Source organism: Lepidothrix coronata, unplaced genomic scaffold (assembly GCF_001604755.1).
Source record: "Lepidothrix coronata isolate B3197 unplaced genomic scaffold, Lepidothrix_coronata-1.0 Scaffold107, whole genome shotgun sequence".
NCBI classification, from domain to species: domain Eukaryota; kingdom Metazoa; phylum Chordata; class Aves; order Passeriformes; family Pipridae; genus Lepidothrix; species Lepidothrix coronata.
In genome coordinates, this window is record NW_016690287.1 from 1,346,273 (window position 1) to 1,362,716 (window position 16,444).

Here is a 16,444-nt window from a genome sequence, read left to right on the forward strand (position 1 = left end):
GCAGTAAAATCTTCATAAACTTGACAGTATCACTGCTGAGCTTGATCTCAGTGAAACCAAAAGGAGTTTAAACAGAGATTTCTGTGTATGTTGAGCACAGTAGAAACAATGGTGCTCAAATATATACTTAAATAACTGAGTATTAACACAAAACTAACCAAGGGCACGTGCTGTGACTAGGACAGCTACACAAAATGAACACAGGAGCATGCTTCCTATGCAAAACCTCAAGCAGTCTCTATTTTCACAACTCTCTCAAATCCAATCTGAAATCCTCATTACCAAAACCCTGGGTATTTATATAAATGTCTGTAAAGCACAGTAACTGTTACAGTCATTGAGTCCCTCTGATATATCATTACCTATAAAATACACTGCCCCTTCTCCTTCCAATTACCATGGACTTGCAGAAACTAATTCCTCCTGAGGTACCATTTCCTAATGAACACTGGTCACAGGTATTATGTCTGTCATCTGAGATTCAATTTGCTTTTTAAGCAAATACACTTTGCAGCTGCAGGTAAGGGTACATACTGTACCAGCTGAAGCTTCACATTTCACTAATTGCCCTGAATATTTAGTAGCTAAACTTGAACATGCTGTATTAAGCATACTGCATTCTCTTTTGTTTGTTAGTTCCAGAAGCACTTTGTAGCTTCTGGGTTGGCAGGGCTTTATACCATCCCTGATTACAGTGTATTTTGAACCATGGTTCTCTCACCTAAAGGTCTTCATTGCTATGTTACCCTCGCCTCAGAGCTGCTGCCTAAGTCTCTTAACCATATAAACTACTCTTGTGTGCCATGCATTTCTACAGTATGAGAAGGAAAAAAAAAAGCCCAGGTTTCCAAAATTAATAATCCAGTGAAGCAGCCCACTACTTATAATGAAAAACCAGGGGGCATGATGTTTCAGTGGGGCAGGAGGAAATGAGGCTTGACAAGAGAACCTCCAGTACAAGGTAGATTTACACTCATGGTTTAAACCCATTATACTACAGAGGCTGTTTGGATGACCTACGTAGCTGATGTCAGTCTATTTTCTTTGTGTGCAAGGTACATATAAAACTTTCCCCCATCACCAAATTCACTCCTGTAAGCTGTGAGAAGGCCAAGGACTCAGTAAGGCTGGAAATTTCACTACCCTTTCTTCCAGCATCGAATTAACAGGCTGTGTACACACACGGGGCATGACTCAGCTCCTCGACTTACTGGCAGTCACTTCAAAACTAAGAGAACCTCATCTCCTTCCCTACCCACACACTGCTTATATTTTAGGATAATGTGGGGACACAAATTTGCTTTTCATGATTTTCAGCTGAAAATGCATCCAGTTTCAGAAAGCGTTGCTCATTTACGGCCATCTACTATTTCCATGTGACTAAAGTGCTTCTGGCCTGAGCAGGTGGGCAAAACACGCCCATTGCAAAACTTGGTACGTTTAGGTCTTCCAAAGCATAGCTGAATTATTATACAAGTATTACATGAAGAAAGTCTCGTGTAACTTGCTTTCTGTGCTGCAACAATTCAGTGTATATTGAAAGTACTAACATTTACAGGGATTTGCTATTTCACAGCATTTCATAACACGATGTTTTTCTCAGCGGTGCAGAGCCCATTCCTGAAGACGGTGGGAGGTGGAGGAAACTCTGCATTTTGCAGCACTGAACCCTGAGACTATTGGCATCTTGGTATCAAACTCACTTCAGGACGTTCTGAAGCCATCCATGGATGAATGCTCACTACAGCTATGCTCATAACTGTAGACGTAACCTGATAAAGTGATTTTGCAGACTGATTTATGGTTATGTACAACCAAATGTTTCAATTATAGACCTCTACCTGTACAAGTATTACCTAGAGAAAAACATGACGGGTTTCTATTTGAGTTACATGCTGGAGCTGCAAGTATGCATGACACAGAGTTTGAATTATACATCTTGCCTCTGACATATGAAACTGCCAGCAATTGAGATTCATTGGGGACCTTGAGCATCCTTACAAGGATGCTCATTTGGCAAGACTGAGTATGTAAGTTGTTTGAAAATTTATGACTTTTTTGGTCTTTTGGTTGCTGCGACATTTTCTCCTAAACATGTTTTTCTGTTTATTTAATAGAAGAAAAGCAAAGGTTGTTCTTATTTTCTTTTTAAGAGTATTTGCTCGGGATGCACAAGAAACAAGTTCCTGTAAACCAGCAATGGCTTATTTCTATTTATCTTTTAGCCCTGTAAATAAAACCATTTATTCAAAAATCAATAGAAAGCTTTTCCTATAATTAGAATGTTTAGACATTAAAAAAATCTGAAAATCTGAGATGAAAACTGTCATGTGAAATGTGCCTTCATGCATCTCATGGTAGAAGAACTGGGTTGGAGTTCAGCCTGAAAAACTGTGGAAAAGTAGAAAACTGAGATGTATGTGACTGAGTATGCTTTGAAGATGACCATCCACCCCATATGAATATATAATATATTCACTGTTAATTTCAGTGCAACATCAAACTAGGTTTTTTGGTTGGATTTTTTTTCCACTTAAGAGAAAGAGGTTTGGCTGACATTGAACAAAATCAATTCGTTAAGGTCTAATAAAAAAAAAAAAAGGCAGCTCTCTATTTTCCAACTAGTCTTCTGGTGGGAAAAGCATGCATTTGTGCTAACAACTTGACAGGGTGATCAGTGAGTATCTACAAAGGCAAATGAATCTGCACAGATGGTCTAAAAGCTCATATTTCTTAGCGTGCTTGGATTACAACACAATTTCTTTTTCTGAAGAAGATTAAGAAAGTAAAAAAAGTTCAATCCCATTAAGCCAAGCTATTAACTGTAACGGTAAACAATAACTAAAGGAGGTTTTGTCACTTGCTTAGTCTCACTTTTCATCATAACAGTAGGTAGAAATTCTGTTCTCAGTCAGTTCCTCCAACTTTTTTTCCTGCTCTGAGATACACAAGCACTAATATTGTCCAAAACAAGGACAGAAAAAGGATCTTAAGTTTTATACGCTATAAGCCACCAACACTGAAGAGTTAAATGTACTTATCACTGATAAAAGGGACAGTTAAGAGAGAAAATATTTTTTGAACTAACATTCCTTTGTGTACTTTAATCTTTAAACCAAAATTAAAAGCGTTTCCTTATTCAAGTAGATACTGGAATTATAGCATTGTTCAGGAATGCAGTGTGTGGTGGCTTTACCTTGGGTGGATGCCAGGTGCCCACCAAGCTGCAGGGGGAGAAAATAAGATGGGAATAAGCCCTACTGGGTCAAGATAAAGGTGGTTTAATAAAAGCAAAAGCAAAGGCTGCATACGGAAGCAAAGGACAACAAAATATTTATCGTCTACTTCCCATCAGTGGCCAATGTCCAGCCCCTTTCCAGGAAGAAGGGCTTCAGCCAAATATCGTAATAACAAATTACATCGTCATCACCCCTCCTCTCCTCCTCTTCCTTTGTCTTAGCTTTTACTGCTGAGCAGACATCATATGTTAAGGAATTATATGTTTGATTGGTTTGTGTCACCCCTCCTGGCTATGTCCCCTCCCAAGAACTTGCCCACTCCCAGCCTACTGGTGAAGGGGGAATGTTGGAGAGACAGCCTTGATGCTGTGGGAACACTGCTCAGCAGTAGCCAAAACACTGGTGTTTTATCCACACCTTTCTAGCTGCCAAGGCACAGCCCAGCTCTACGACGGCTGCTATGGGGAAAATTAACTCCATCTCAGTCAGACTCCATACACAGGCATAAACAATCCAATTAATATAAACAAGTGAAATGTGATAGTTGGCTGAATGAAGTTTGTTTCATTACTTACTTCTCCACTGCGTTGCAAAAACCAACTGTGTTTTCATTACTTCCTTGATTTGCTTCAATCAGCTGGATAGACCAACCTGCACCCTAAAAATACAAAGAGAAAGCAGAGCTCTTAGACAGATATCAGAAGCAGGATCATGAGGTTAACCTTGCATTTGGTTCCATGAGAGCTACCTTTCATACTTTATCATTCTTCCCTTGATTGATGGAGTTCCAAATAAACACAAATGACCCCGTTTTGACTGCACTCTAAATGCTTTCAGAGAAAAAAAAACACAAAGTCACAAAGCATCAGCTACCCTGGGTAACAACAGCTTTTCCTCTCCATGCAGAACATAAGGAATTATAAAGCTTTCAAAATTCACCTAGTGCCAGAGCACAAACAACTCTAAATGCAGAAGTTGTATGTTGAGTGTACAAAAGGGAGAGGGGGTAAACTGAAGCTTATACTGCAGTGCATTTTAGTCCTTATTTTCTCTCCTTATGGCCTTCCAGGAAGCTCAGGATCCCCTCAAACTCTATGAACCTTTCACAGAAGTCTCTAAGACAGATAATAGGAAGCCAGCCATGAAAAATCCCCAGATGTTTTCTGTGCACTTTGGAGAGCAGAGGTCTGAGCCACTATTTTGGGTCAGAGGACCCCTTTGTCTGTTTGCCATAGAACCCTTCAGTCAGAACATTACCTCCAGGAAAGAACTTAATACTATTATATCTGCAAGCCCATTCTGTTGCAGGCAGAGACATACAAGAGGCTTAACTATGTAAGAGCTTTTAAAGCCTTTCAGAAAGAGAAGCAACTAATAACATGTCACAGAGGAGGAAACTGAGACATGGCAAAAGATTTATTTTATAATTTTAGTAATAAAAATATAGAAATTTGTAATCATCATAATAACTAATGAACAGAATTTAAGATTCTTTTTGGCTGGACAAGGAAGTGCAACATGCATGAAAAGATGCAGGCTGGGAATATTATATGATCACATTATTACATGATCACATTATTACACATAATTTTTCAACAGGACTTGAGCCCCTACTCATTACAAATATCTGAAAGAGAGCAATGAATGAAACAGAATTGTGTATGGAGAAAATTGATGACAACAGGGATGAAGTAACAGAATGCATTCCTTGATGATTGGATTCTATCTTTTTCAATCCACAGATTTATCACATTATGCTAATCAAGTCATCTGAACCATCCTTCCCAAATATGAACACTAATTGTGTATTTCTCCTTTCTGGAGCACCCAAAACAAAATCATGAAGTTTGGTCTGATGATTGTACTCGGATAGAGATGTCAGTCTTCTTAATAACTCTGAAAACATTAACTTCTAAAACTAGGTTCTAAATAAACAGATAAATATATTACTTTTTAGGCTGTATTTCAGTTTTCTTTCTAATATAGAAAAAATAGCATCTCCTTTCACCAAGATATTATGAAGTCAGTTTATTATTTTTGAACATCTGACCTGGTGATGACAAGACAGGAGAAATTCAAAGTTCCCTTTATTACAGTGGACGTATTTTGATTAGCACACATTAAATAAAGCCCAGGGCCATACAACTGCATCCAAGAGCTAAGTATCAGAGTGACAGTATAATTTCAGCCAATGTTTTATCTTGCCTGCCTAGGACCTATCTCAATTCTAACCTCCACGTATTCTTTCCATTTCACTCTGCAATCTTAGTTCTCATCTCCTACTACTTGGATGCATCATTTACTCGTCCTGGACCTCACAAACCCAATCTGTGCTCATTCCTTCTTTCACTGTCATGTTCTACTTTTCCAACCACTTAGATAGTCTTCACTTGGCATCAGCTCCGTCATCCCACAGCACTTCTTGCCTTTTCCAAAACTCCCAGCCCAGAAGCAATGAGTTACTACTTTACAGTAGTATTTTCCCTCTCTCAATTTTCTTTCACTTTTATTTCCCCTTATCATCTCAAAGTTCAGCTGCCACCCCCTTGCCTTGGCTCTCTTTCTATCCTGACGTGGCTGTTTCTCCCTGAAGGAATTCCTGTGACCACACCAATTTTTATGCTACTAATCAATTCTCTCCTCTCTCCCATTTCTTCCTCTCCTCACTAAACAGCTCAAATACTTCCCTGACTTAATCAAATCCTCCCACATATTTGATTGTAGTCGCCCTTGACTCAACTCCTCTCCTCTTCCCTCCTCTACAATTCTCTCCTCCTCCGTCACAGAAGCGTTTGTGCCTGTTTTTATATGCCTGCTTCCTGTAGCACCTCTTCTTCCCATACCACAATTTAATCTCCTCCTGCTCATTTGTATCCCACTATTTTCTACTTTTCTGGTGAGAGGGCTTGTTCTTTTCATCATGATGTCAGCATGCTTTGGTTTTCCTATCATAAGTAAAAAGCAACAACAGCCTTTTGTCTCTCCACCTATTCATCCCCTCCTCTTTTGTATTCATCACTCAAATTCCAAAATGTGGTGCACAGGATTAGTCTTAAGAGCTCCTGTCCTCAGATATATTTCCCCCTGCTGCCTCCCCATCTGTCTGGGCCTGCATATGTTTACTTCTGTAGTTCTCCCTATTCACAGGCACAAGTCAATCAAGTGTGTCTTCTCCTTTGCTTTAAGATACTGTGATCACTGGGAGTTAAAAGCAGAAAGTAAACCCAAACTGTCTTTTAATATTCATGGTGCAGAGGTATCCTGTAGGCTATTTCAGGATTCCTATAATGATTCAGAAAGCTAACAAGGACTGGAGGAAAGGGTGGATTTATCATTTTCTTTTTCCTTCTCTATGTCAGGATTTTGAAAGAAAGAAAATGAGGACAGATATAACATCAGAGAGAGTCATGAGAGTCCCATAAGACATAGTCGTTAAAAAAGTCAAAATCACAAATAGAACTATGAACACCTGATGGAAGAGGAAAAAAGATAAAGGATTTGCCTCAAAAAGACAGCTCTAAGAGTGTGTGTCATAGGATCCAGCTTCCACAGTTATAGCAGACGTGTCTGTTTTTAGAAAATAATTATATATGCACACGTAAGTGCATGAAGAACACGGTGAAGGCAGGATATGGTATGTTTCATCTGTCAGGATCAGAATACGTCAGCCAAGCTAGACACACAGACAATCATCTACTTCAACAAAAGAATTAGATTCAGCATAATGTATTGTTATTTTCAATCTCAGGTTTCATATCAGACCATAAAGATTTGTCATCTTACCTCTTTCAAACACATCTTACTCTACATTTCCATACTTATCCTTCTGTGGTAGTTTTATGGTTCAGTGAGCCAAAAAATTAGCCTACTGGAGCATTCTAGACCATAATCTCTAGATTCTCTTCTAGTATAAAATGCTTTTGCTTCCCCCGAGACATAAACGTTTTATTTTTCATAAGGTCTTCAAATTAAGTGCTTCTAATCAACATTGCAACAGTGTGAGCAAATACACAAACTACAAGGACACAAACAAGAACAAAAAATTTTAAGGACTGTTAATATAAGTGAATTTCAATACCTCTCTGCCATGTCCAGAACCATAGGGCCAAGTAGGTCCTGTGCTGCATCTTCTGGAAGTGTTGGTGAAATGAGCTTCCCCATTTCCACTTTCATCTCTCCCTTCTTGCCCAAATGGACGGTTGTCTAAGAAAACGGGACACTGAGCATCTGCGTTGTCAAAGCCTATGGGAAAACCCTGACTTGCGTTGCCTCCTTCCACAGCTGAACCAAACACATTTGTGACTGAATTTACACTACTCCACCCACAGAGTTCTCTCCCTTGACTGTAGGGGTAGGGATCCACCAGAGAGAAGTTTCTGTAATCAGACAGGAAATAAGATCTGAATCCAGCCACAGGTGACACTGTGCCTTGCTGCCAGTGAGAGATTGGATTTTCAGGGTTAGGTTCTCCATAAGCACCTAGAGGCTGACCGTAAAAATGCTGGCCAGGCACATTCAGACCAAAGACATCTGATGGGGAAAAGATTTCTTCATGATGATGTGAGTGTGATGAACCATAAAAAAAAAATTCATTGCTGACTTCATCAACTATTCGATCAAATCCCAGAGGGATCTGCCCATCAGAACCAGAATGGTACACTGGGTAAGATGCTTGGTCCCCGGTCTGTCCTTTATGGAATTCATTGTGTGAGAAAGGCACCCTTCCAAAGTATGCCATGGCTCGTTCTTCTTTTCAGTCTTACTAATCTTCAGGAAAGTCTCATATCAGTTCCAAGGTCAAGGGAGCAATGTTCAGAACTGGAGTTACACACCACTGAAATGAAGCACAAAATAAAGGTTAATCCCCAAAATATCTAATATTATGAAAGCAGTACACTGCAGTACACTTTTTTGCTTTAGAGCTTTCTCCACAGGGTGGAAATATTTTCTTCACGTAGAGCTTGAATATTCTTTTGCCTGATCCTTATTTCCAGACATATTTTTATTATCACTATTGTTGTCGCTACTATTAAATAATAGTAACAAATAATAACAAATTCATTCTATTATTATCCTTGACTCCTAAATATAGCAACAGGATGCTGGAAACAATTGATCTAAATATTTAGATACTAATTCTGACAAACATTAAAGAAAATCTCCGTGGTTTTTTCATTATTTTTACACTCGGATGCCACACAATGCAGGGACATAAACCAAGTAGCTAGGAAAGCTTTGTAATAATGGTTGTCAGCTTCATTCACATCTTCCTCTTCTTTGTGCTTCAAATTTCTTCATATTCTACCACTTTTTATCTTAGTGTAATAAGGTGAAGAAAGTTAAGAGAACATAGAAGACATGGACCTCCAATTAATATTCAAAACACTCCACCCCAAAATCTTAGATATGCCATATAGAAAGGGGAAAAAAAAAAATAAATAAATCAATTTCAGCCTTTTTTGTTTCTTTGTTTTACAAAAAAGATTTATCTTCAAAGCCTGAGGCCGTATCTTCTTTAGTAAATTAGCAGGCAAGGGCATGAGCTTCTGCAGCAGCTCACCATCATTCATGCTGTTACTAGCAAGCTTCCTGACCTAATTTTGGCACGTGCCAAGTACTCCTCTGGTTCAGATGGGCAGCATGTACTGGAAACTGCTGTCAGCAGGCATGAGGGTATCTCTTTTTTTAGGAAGGGAGTTTAGTTCTACAATCACAATCTATTCTGGGCCACTGGCCCTCAAGGCCTTGGCCTGTTTCATTTACTGATACAAATGTAGCCTAAAAAACACACATGACACAGAACAGCAATACTACGTACAGCACACTGTTGTGCTAGAGTACTTTATCACATAAACGAAACAGAAACATCTGATTTAATAATTCAATGAAAAATGTATTCCCTAGCAGGAAAAGAAAAAGCTATTGAGATAAAAAATGTGCTCAGAAATTGCTAAAGCTTAGCTCCACAAATAGCTTTTCCATTATGTCTCCAAGATATTGTATTAGTTTAGATAATAGCACCTTGCACTGAAAATCTATGTTACAACAGAATGTACACACACAGTTTTATTTATTTTTGTTTCATTTAAGTCAAACTCTAGGTGACATAAGCTTCTGTCACCCACCGTGGGGAATGAGAAGCGAAATGAAAACTTAAATGGGCTGAAATGAAATCTCCAACTTAGAAGTTGAGCTGCTCTTTTAAGAGCTCAGCTTAGTAATGCCATGTGTTGCGTGCTTTGGTTTGCTTTAACCATGTTGAAAAAAAGAAAGGCATTGGTGAAATTACACTAAGTCAGATAACCAAAATGACATTTTGATTTGTGATCTAAACTTCAATTACAGTCTCTCCACCTTTCTCTGAGAGCAAACCATAAAGTTTACCATGTCTTTAGATAAAGATTGCACCATTTTTTTCAGAAAAAAAAAAAAAAAAGAATAGCAACAGGAATTTTTTTGTATGAAATTGTCCCCATTTACAACTTCAGTTGTAAATTTGTAACTTACAGTTCTAAAGTTGTAACTTACAGTTTCATTTCTACAGCAGGTAAATAAAAGAAGGAAAACAAGAAAGGAAAGGATACAGCCATTAAATCAAGAAGTCTAAGGTCTTTGATTTTTTTTTTTAACCCATCTCAAAAACTGGAATTTAAGGAAAATTACAAGATAAAATAATGATATCTCTCTCCAGCCCCATCTTCCTTAGAAAAGCTTGGCTACCTGGAAGACTATAATTGAGGCACAGAAAATACATTACCTTTTACACCCTTTCAACTCTTCCTAAAATATTTTGTTTACATTTCAAACAAATTCTGCTAATGATGACACAGAAACGCCTAACAGCCAACCTTGCTCATTCACCACTAAGGCTTCATCTACACCTCTGCAACAAATATTCACACACACAGAGCCCACCTCCATCTATCTGTGTACCAATGCTTATCTCCTGTGCTCTCCATACTGTTCAGGAGAATGATTGCTTCCCCAGTGGTCTTTAAAAGCACAGAGTTTAGCTACAGTGCCCAAGGTTGGTCCGTGTATTCTGCCCCCCCTGTTCTCCTCAACTGGGCTGGGAAGCTCATGTGAGCAATGGGAAGATTGCACAACTAGCTCCCTTCTCCCAGCCTGGATCAGGGCAGAGGAAGGGCCTGGCAGGGAGCAGACACTCATACAGCACTGTTTGTTTCTTTCATATAGGCTTGTATTTAAAATTAACCATTTAGACTGGAATCTTGGCATGTCGTGGTGTAAATCTCACTGGTTTAAGTCTCACATCCAAGTTCAGTTGGAACAATCAGGTTCTGTATTAGGGTCGAATTCTGATCTTTTTCCAAGCAGCATACAAAATTCAGGAAGTGATTTGGCTCTTTGCCTGTCACTATTACATCATTTGACTCATGCAAACCGCATTGCTAAAGTTGAATTTTCAAAAATACCTAATGAGAAAAAATTGATATGCTTTTTAAAAAAAACAAAGCAAAAAAACCAGCAACAAACAACCTAAGTTTTTAGGTTAATTTTCTTTGCCTTGTGGTTTCTGAATTCACATTTTGGAGGGTTTGGCTTTTTTCCTCCTACAGCTATGAACCCTCCCTTTCCTTTTAAATGACAACTGCGTTTTCACATAACCATGTGGTTCTGGGATCAGGGGTTTTAAGAGAGAATCTCAACAAGCATTCTGAAATACTCATTACAAACCAAGAGACTTGAAAGCAACACACAATGCTCACAACATGTGAGCCATCCAAGCACATGACAATACTTCCCAGACTTCAGCATGCACATGCATTCCACAAAGCCTGGCGCACTGTGGGCTCACTTTTCCATTTCACCGGAGCCCAGGAGGAGACGACTGGGCCACTTGCTAAGTGGTAAGCATTATCTGTTGCAACTTCTTACCTGAAACACATAATTTGTTTGAAGAATATTCAGTCTCCTGTGTTTTCCTGTTCACAGACACATTTAGATGACCTATGTGCTTTCAGTATCAAGGGGGTGTAACTTTTTCCGTCAGAGGCCTTCCTTCCTGTTTAACCGGTTTACCAGGGTGGTGATGAGTCTTTCCCAAGTCTTCCTTCAGGGAAAGTTGAAACAGAAGTAACAATAAAAAGGTAACACCTTATCTGTTCTCTTTCTCAATTTGGGAACCCAACCTTTTTTTTTTTTTTTTTAAACAGGGTGGTAGGTGATCTCACTTGCAGTACAAGTTGCACACATGCTTAAAATAACACCTTCACTGAGGGAAAGACTTGCCTCTTAGGAAGACTTCTGCACAAGAACAGGATTCAAAAACTTTACTCCATCTTCACACAGCTTCCATCTATCTGTGCTGGTGGCACATGCTCTGAAAGGAGCTCCCAGCTCCACTCACAGGAGATGGTGATGGGACAGATCTTTGATGGCAGAGAGGCCCTCTGGCTTTGGCTCCTCAGTACACAGAGCTGGGGTAGTCTTAATGTGGCAAGAACCTCTCTTATGCTGGGATATTTCTCAGGGACCAATGAGGACTTGGCCCTCCTCAAAGGGCCTGGTTAAGAGCTGGAGTAAACACAGCACCGGTCACATACATCTTCCTAGACCTCCAAGAGCCCAGGACCCTCCATAAAAGGGAGCAGCACAAGCTGCTCCAGGCACAACACAGAGTTCCCCCAGGGACCATCTGCCTTCACACTTCATACCATTCCTTAAAAAGGTATAAATTGCTCCACTCAAGTGGCTATTCAGAACTCAAACAAAATCCCAGACCTAGTCCAATCCTGTTACTTCAAGGTTGTTACAGGCAAGAAAATACCAGCAAAAGCAGTGAGGGAGTAAGTATCAACAAAACAGTATTTCAGTTACAAAAAGCCATGCAGTAAGACTGAACAGATTAGGACAAAGCATTTAAAGTTAATAATTAATATCAGATATCTTATATCTGATAAACTGAAATAATAATTTGATAAAGCGTTAAAGGAAAAACCCTGCCCTTCAAAGTATAAAAGCAGTAAATGATGTCATTGTGATTTAAAAGCAGTTAGACAAGGACAAAACTTATTTCAGTTGGTGAAAGGTGATGCCTTTTTTGTCATATATTCTCCAACCCTTAAAATGTCAACTTGCTCCACAAACAATTTGGTGGCATTTGTGCTGTGCTGTAGTCATTGCCAATGATTACTGTGAAGTGATCCTGAGAGAGAGGAACACACCAATTTTAGGAGCTGCCATTTCAGAGTTTATGGCAGTGTGATGCTGCTTCATCTCACAGCGATTGGACACAGCAAAAGGAGGAGGATCGAGAGAACAGGAAATATGCATGGGAAGAGCTCATATTCCCAAGCACACACAGAGGGCGATAGGGATAATACAAACTGAGGTGGGACTCGTCCCCCTCTCTCCCCACGGTGATTTCCAGGAGAAGGCTACAAAGGCTTTTCCTAGGAAACTCTGAAAATGTTCAGAATTATATTAGGCTTTTAAGGTGGCCACTATTTTTCTGTTTTCTGCTTCCCATCAAAGGAGCAGGCAGGAAACTGCTGAGTCACTTTCTACTCTAATTCCTCCTAGAACTGCCAAGAACTGTCTCCTCCTCTTTTGCTGGCGTGTGGGACAAAATCTCTAGAGACAAAGAAAACTGGATACTCCCCGGGATGTTTCCTTTACTTCTGTTAGATACTCTCGCTGCTCCACCCACCGGCAGGAGCCCACATCTCACTCACTCCTCATTAACGAAGAATCACGGATTTGATTTAGCTATGCATGAGTGCGCTTGTATAAGACAGGTCTCAAAAAGCTGCAGGTAAAGAGCTGGCAAAATAATCACTTTACACACCCCAAGCTGGAATACAGCATCTTCAGTAGGCTTTTGCTGTCAGTGTTGCTTCACAGCACGGAGCTTTCCCAAGCAGCACCCTTGCATTTGAAGCCTTCAGGCTTCAAGTAATACGGGGCTTGCAAAAGGAACGCAGCAAAGTTTCAGCAATCTGTGGGGATGGAAAACTGGTTAAACAGAGAGCCAGTGAGGAAACGGCTCCATTTCATAACAGATCCGTCCTTCTGTGTTACTAATCTCCAGTGCCACCTACTGTCACTTCCCCAAAACTGTGAGGCAGGGGACAGACATCGCTGTGTCGAGCATAGTGGCAATTAAGCTTTGTGTCTGGCTACAGGGAATGTCATCACATTTATCACCATCCCTGACAGATATGGCCCCTGTCAGAAGGCTGCTCTTCATGGGAAAGATTCACGATTGCTGAGGTCCTGCTTGAAGAGGGTGTGATACTACCCACTCCTAGATTAGTCCCACTGCACGAAGGTGATGATGAATTATCAGCAAATCTACATAGATACAACAGGTTTCTTCCATGTGCTGACAAAAAACAAATGTAAAGGTTTGTTGTGTTTAAGCAGCAGATGAACAAGAATTCTGGTTAAAAAAAAAAATAAAAAAATGAATTGTTTTGTACTATAAGCCCTTATTTCTTTCTCACTTACTAGCTTCAGCAAGCAGGGGTCATGCCTTCTTACCAGTTTAGTAAAACCCAGCAGGGTGGATGCTGCTGGGCAAAGAAAATAAAAGTTGCGACAAACAATACAGTGGTTGAGTAACTGCAAATGATTCATCAGTAAGGGAGACATTTTCTGCAAAGGGCAAGAAGGACTCTTCAGTTCTGAAAATACTCCTCACCCTCTATTTACTCACACAGAACAAATCTGGGAAAGGACAGAGAGAGAAGAACAGAAGAGGAGCAAAGTTTCACTTTTTCAAGAAAAAAAAAAATTGAAAAAAAATTGTTTTACATAGAAAACATTTTCACAGGCTCTGCTGACACCTACACCTAATATACAAAGTTACACCCTCCTGAGGTTTCAAATATGCTGTTGTGAAAGATCAGCCTTTACAGTCTGCACACACTGACTGCAAAGCTAGCCATGACTAAATGTAGGCTGCAGAATTTAATCTCTCCTTCTATTTGAACATCTTTTGTACTTTGATCCTCTGAAAGGAACAGTGCACTTCAGCAGAGTTGTTTCTGGCAGAAACAATTACTCCACCTTTAAAAAAATCAAATCACTGAAAAAGCTGGGTGCTGAAAAGGAGAAGTCTTAAGGCAACCATCTTAAATATATAGTTAAAAATAAGATATGCAGGCGGATTTTATGTGTAGAAATATAGGTATAAGTGCGCTCACACATGTGTAAGGCTTATATATGTGTGTCTAAATATATATGCATATGCATACAAAACAAATGTGTGCACATTTACGTGTATAAATAGATCTCTCTATAAAATCCTATAATAGGTATATACCTATAAATGCCTATTAAATGCTAAGTGACCCAAGAAAAGAGTTTACGTGATTCAGAAAAGAAGTCAGGCCACCTGTTTCAGATGAGAGTCAAACATCCCAAAGCTGAGAAGTGCTAAAAGCCAAAGCTCTTGTTCATAAGACATTATAAATTTTACTCTGAGCTGTTTTCTTACCTTTCTCTTACCTTCTCTGATTTTCCCACTGTTTTCTTATGCTATTGCTTTCGTCTCCCCAGTCCAACGTGCCTGCTCAATGGCTTTCTGTGAAACCCAGCTTTGTCATTCCAGGGTATTAAATAGGGTTTGTTGACCTTTCAGAATTTGTTCTTTATCATAGACTGTTCAAATATAAAAACAGTCTTGTGATACTAACACACTGTTAAGATAAGCTCCCTAGCCACTGCAGCAGGCTTTGACCTGTGGAAAATGTAGTGAGCTGGCTCATCACCCTTCCTAAGACCCTCTTCCATTGTAGTTTGTGGTGCATGGGCCTTTACAGGGTTGCTAGAGCGGAAAGAGGGCAAAGAAGACCCCAAAGTACAGAGCTTGACCACTCAGTCTGGCAGACCTGGGCCAGGGCAATGTTGCCATATTAGCCTGGCTGTGCTACCTCAGGGAGCTGTTAGTGTGAGTACAATTGCCTTGAAGAGGACCTGACTGCAGCATGGCTTTGAATTCGGCTCCAAAGTGACCTACATGTGAGAGAAGGGAAAATGAACCAGCAGGACTGAGTCCCACTCTTATGGGTGCCACAGGTACCTTCAGGGAAACCAGTAAAATTGTAACACCTTTTGCTAGGTTTATACTATAAACCAATACATATGAGATACCATAAGCTAGCACGTACTGCAAACCTCACATAACGTTTGAACCAGCTCTACTGCCTTTATCAAAGAAAACAAATTGATAACTGTGTAAGCATAAAAATACAGGTCAAGGGAGGTGATTCTGCTCCTCTGCTCTGGTGAGACCCCATCTAGAGCATCCAGCTCTGGGGTCCTCAGCACAGTAAGGGCATTGACCTGTTGGAGAAAGTCAGAGGAGGCCACCAAGTTGATTAGAGGGATGGAGCACCTCTCCCATAAGTAAAGGCTGGGAGAATTGGGATTGTTCAGCCTGGAGAAGAGAAGGCTTTGGGGTGACTTAATTGTGGCCTTCCAGTATCTGAAGGGAGCCTACAGGAAACATGGAGAGAGACTATTTACAAGAGCCTGGAGTGACAGGATGGGAGGGAATGGCTTCAAACTGAGAGTGGGCTTAGATTAGATATTGGTAAGAAATTCTTCACTGTGAGGTTGGTGAGGCACCGGAACAGGTTGCCCAGGGAAGTTGTGGATGCCCCATCCCACAGTGTTCAAGGCCTGGTTGGATGGGGCTTGGAGAAACCTGGTCTAGTGAAAGGTGTCCCTGCCCATGGCAGGGGGATGGGAACTGGATGATCTTTAAGGTCTGTTCCAACCCAAACCATTCTATGAGTCTATAATACAGGCCTCTAAACCCAAAGAACAACTTACTTACGCAGTATAATCAACCTTATCTCAATTTGCCTTTTCTCAAGGATGTTTTGCTTACATCTGCAACAAAGTGTATACTGCAGTACTGCAACATCTTAATTAATGCAGTATTTCTGAATTTTCCCTGAACTTCTTGCACATGGGCAGCTTCTTACATCTTTCTTCCGATTTTAATTGTACTGTCATAATTGCTCACAGTATGACTGAAACTCTGGCTTTAAAAAGAAAAAAAAAAATCAAGCCACCATATGGCTTTTACAAAAAAAATGAAAATAGCTCGTGGGTGCATATATAATTTTTAAACCAACTGAACAGCATTCCTTATATGCAATTCAGGATATAAAGCATCTGCTTAGATAGCTAATTTGGCTGCATACTTAGGTTGCCTATGCAAGCCAGCA

The 16,444-nt window shown here is 40.0% G+C and overlaps 1 protein-coding gene across 1 annotated transcript in view; it reads right to left on the reverse strand.

Moving 5' to 3' along the window:
* The window catches only part of PIK3C2G (phosphatidylinositol-4-phosphate 3-kinase catalytic subunit type 2 gamma), a 195,756-nt gene extending 187,779 nt beyond the window's left edge, over positions 1 to 7,977 (reverse strand). Inside the window, exons 1-2 of the mRNA XM_017823912.1 lie at positions 7,318 to 7,977; positions 3,815 to 3,897 (exon numbers count right to left, since the gene is read on the reverse strand). Coding sequence (XP_017679401.1) covers positions 3,815 to 3,897; positions 7,318 to 7,977 — 743 coding nt within the window. The remainder of the gene's footprint in view (positions 1 to 3,814; positions 3,898 to 7,317) is intronic.
* Positions 7,978 to 16,444: the final 8,467 nt, after the last annotated feature.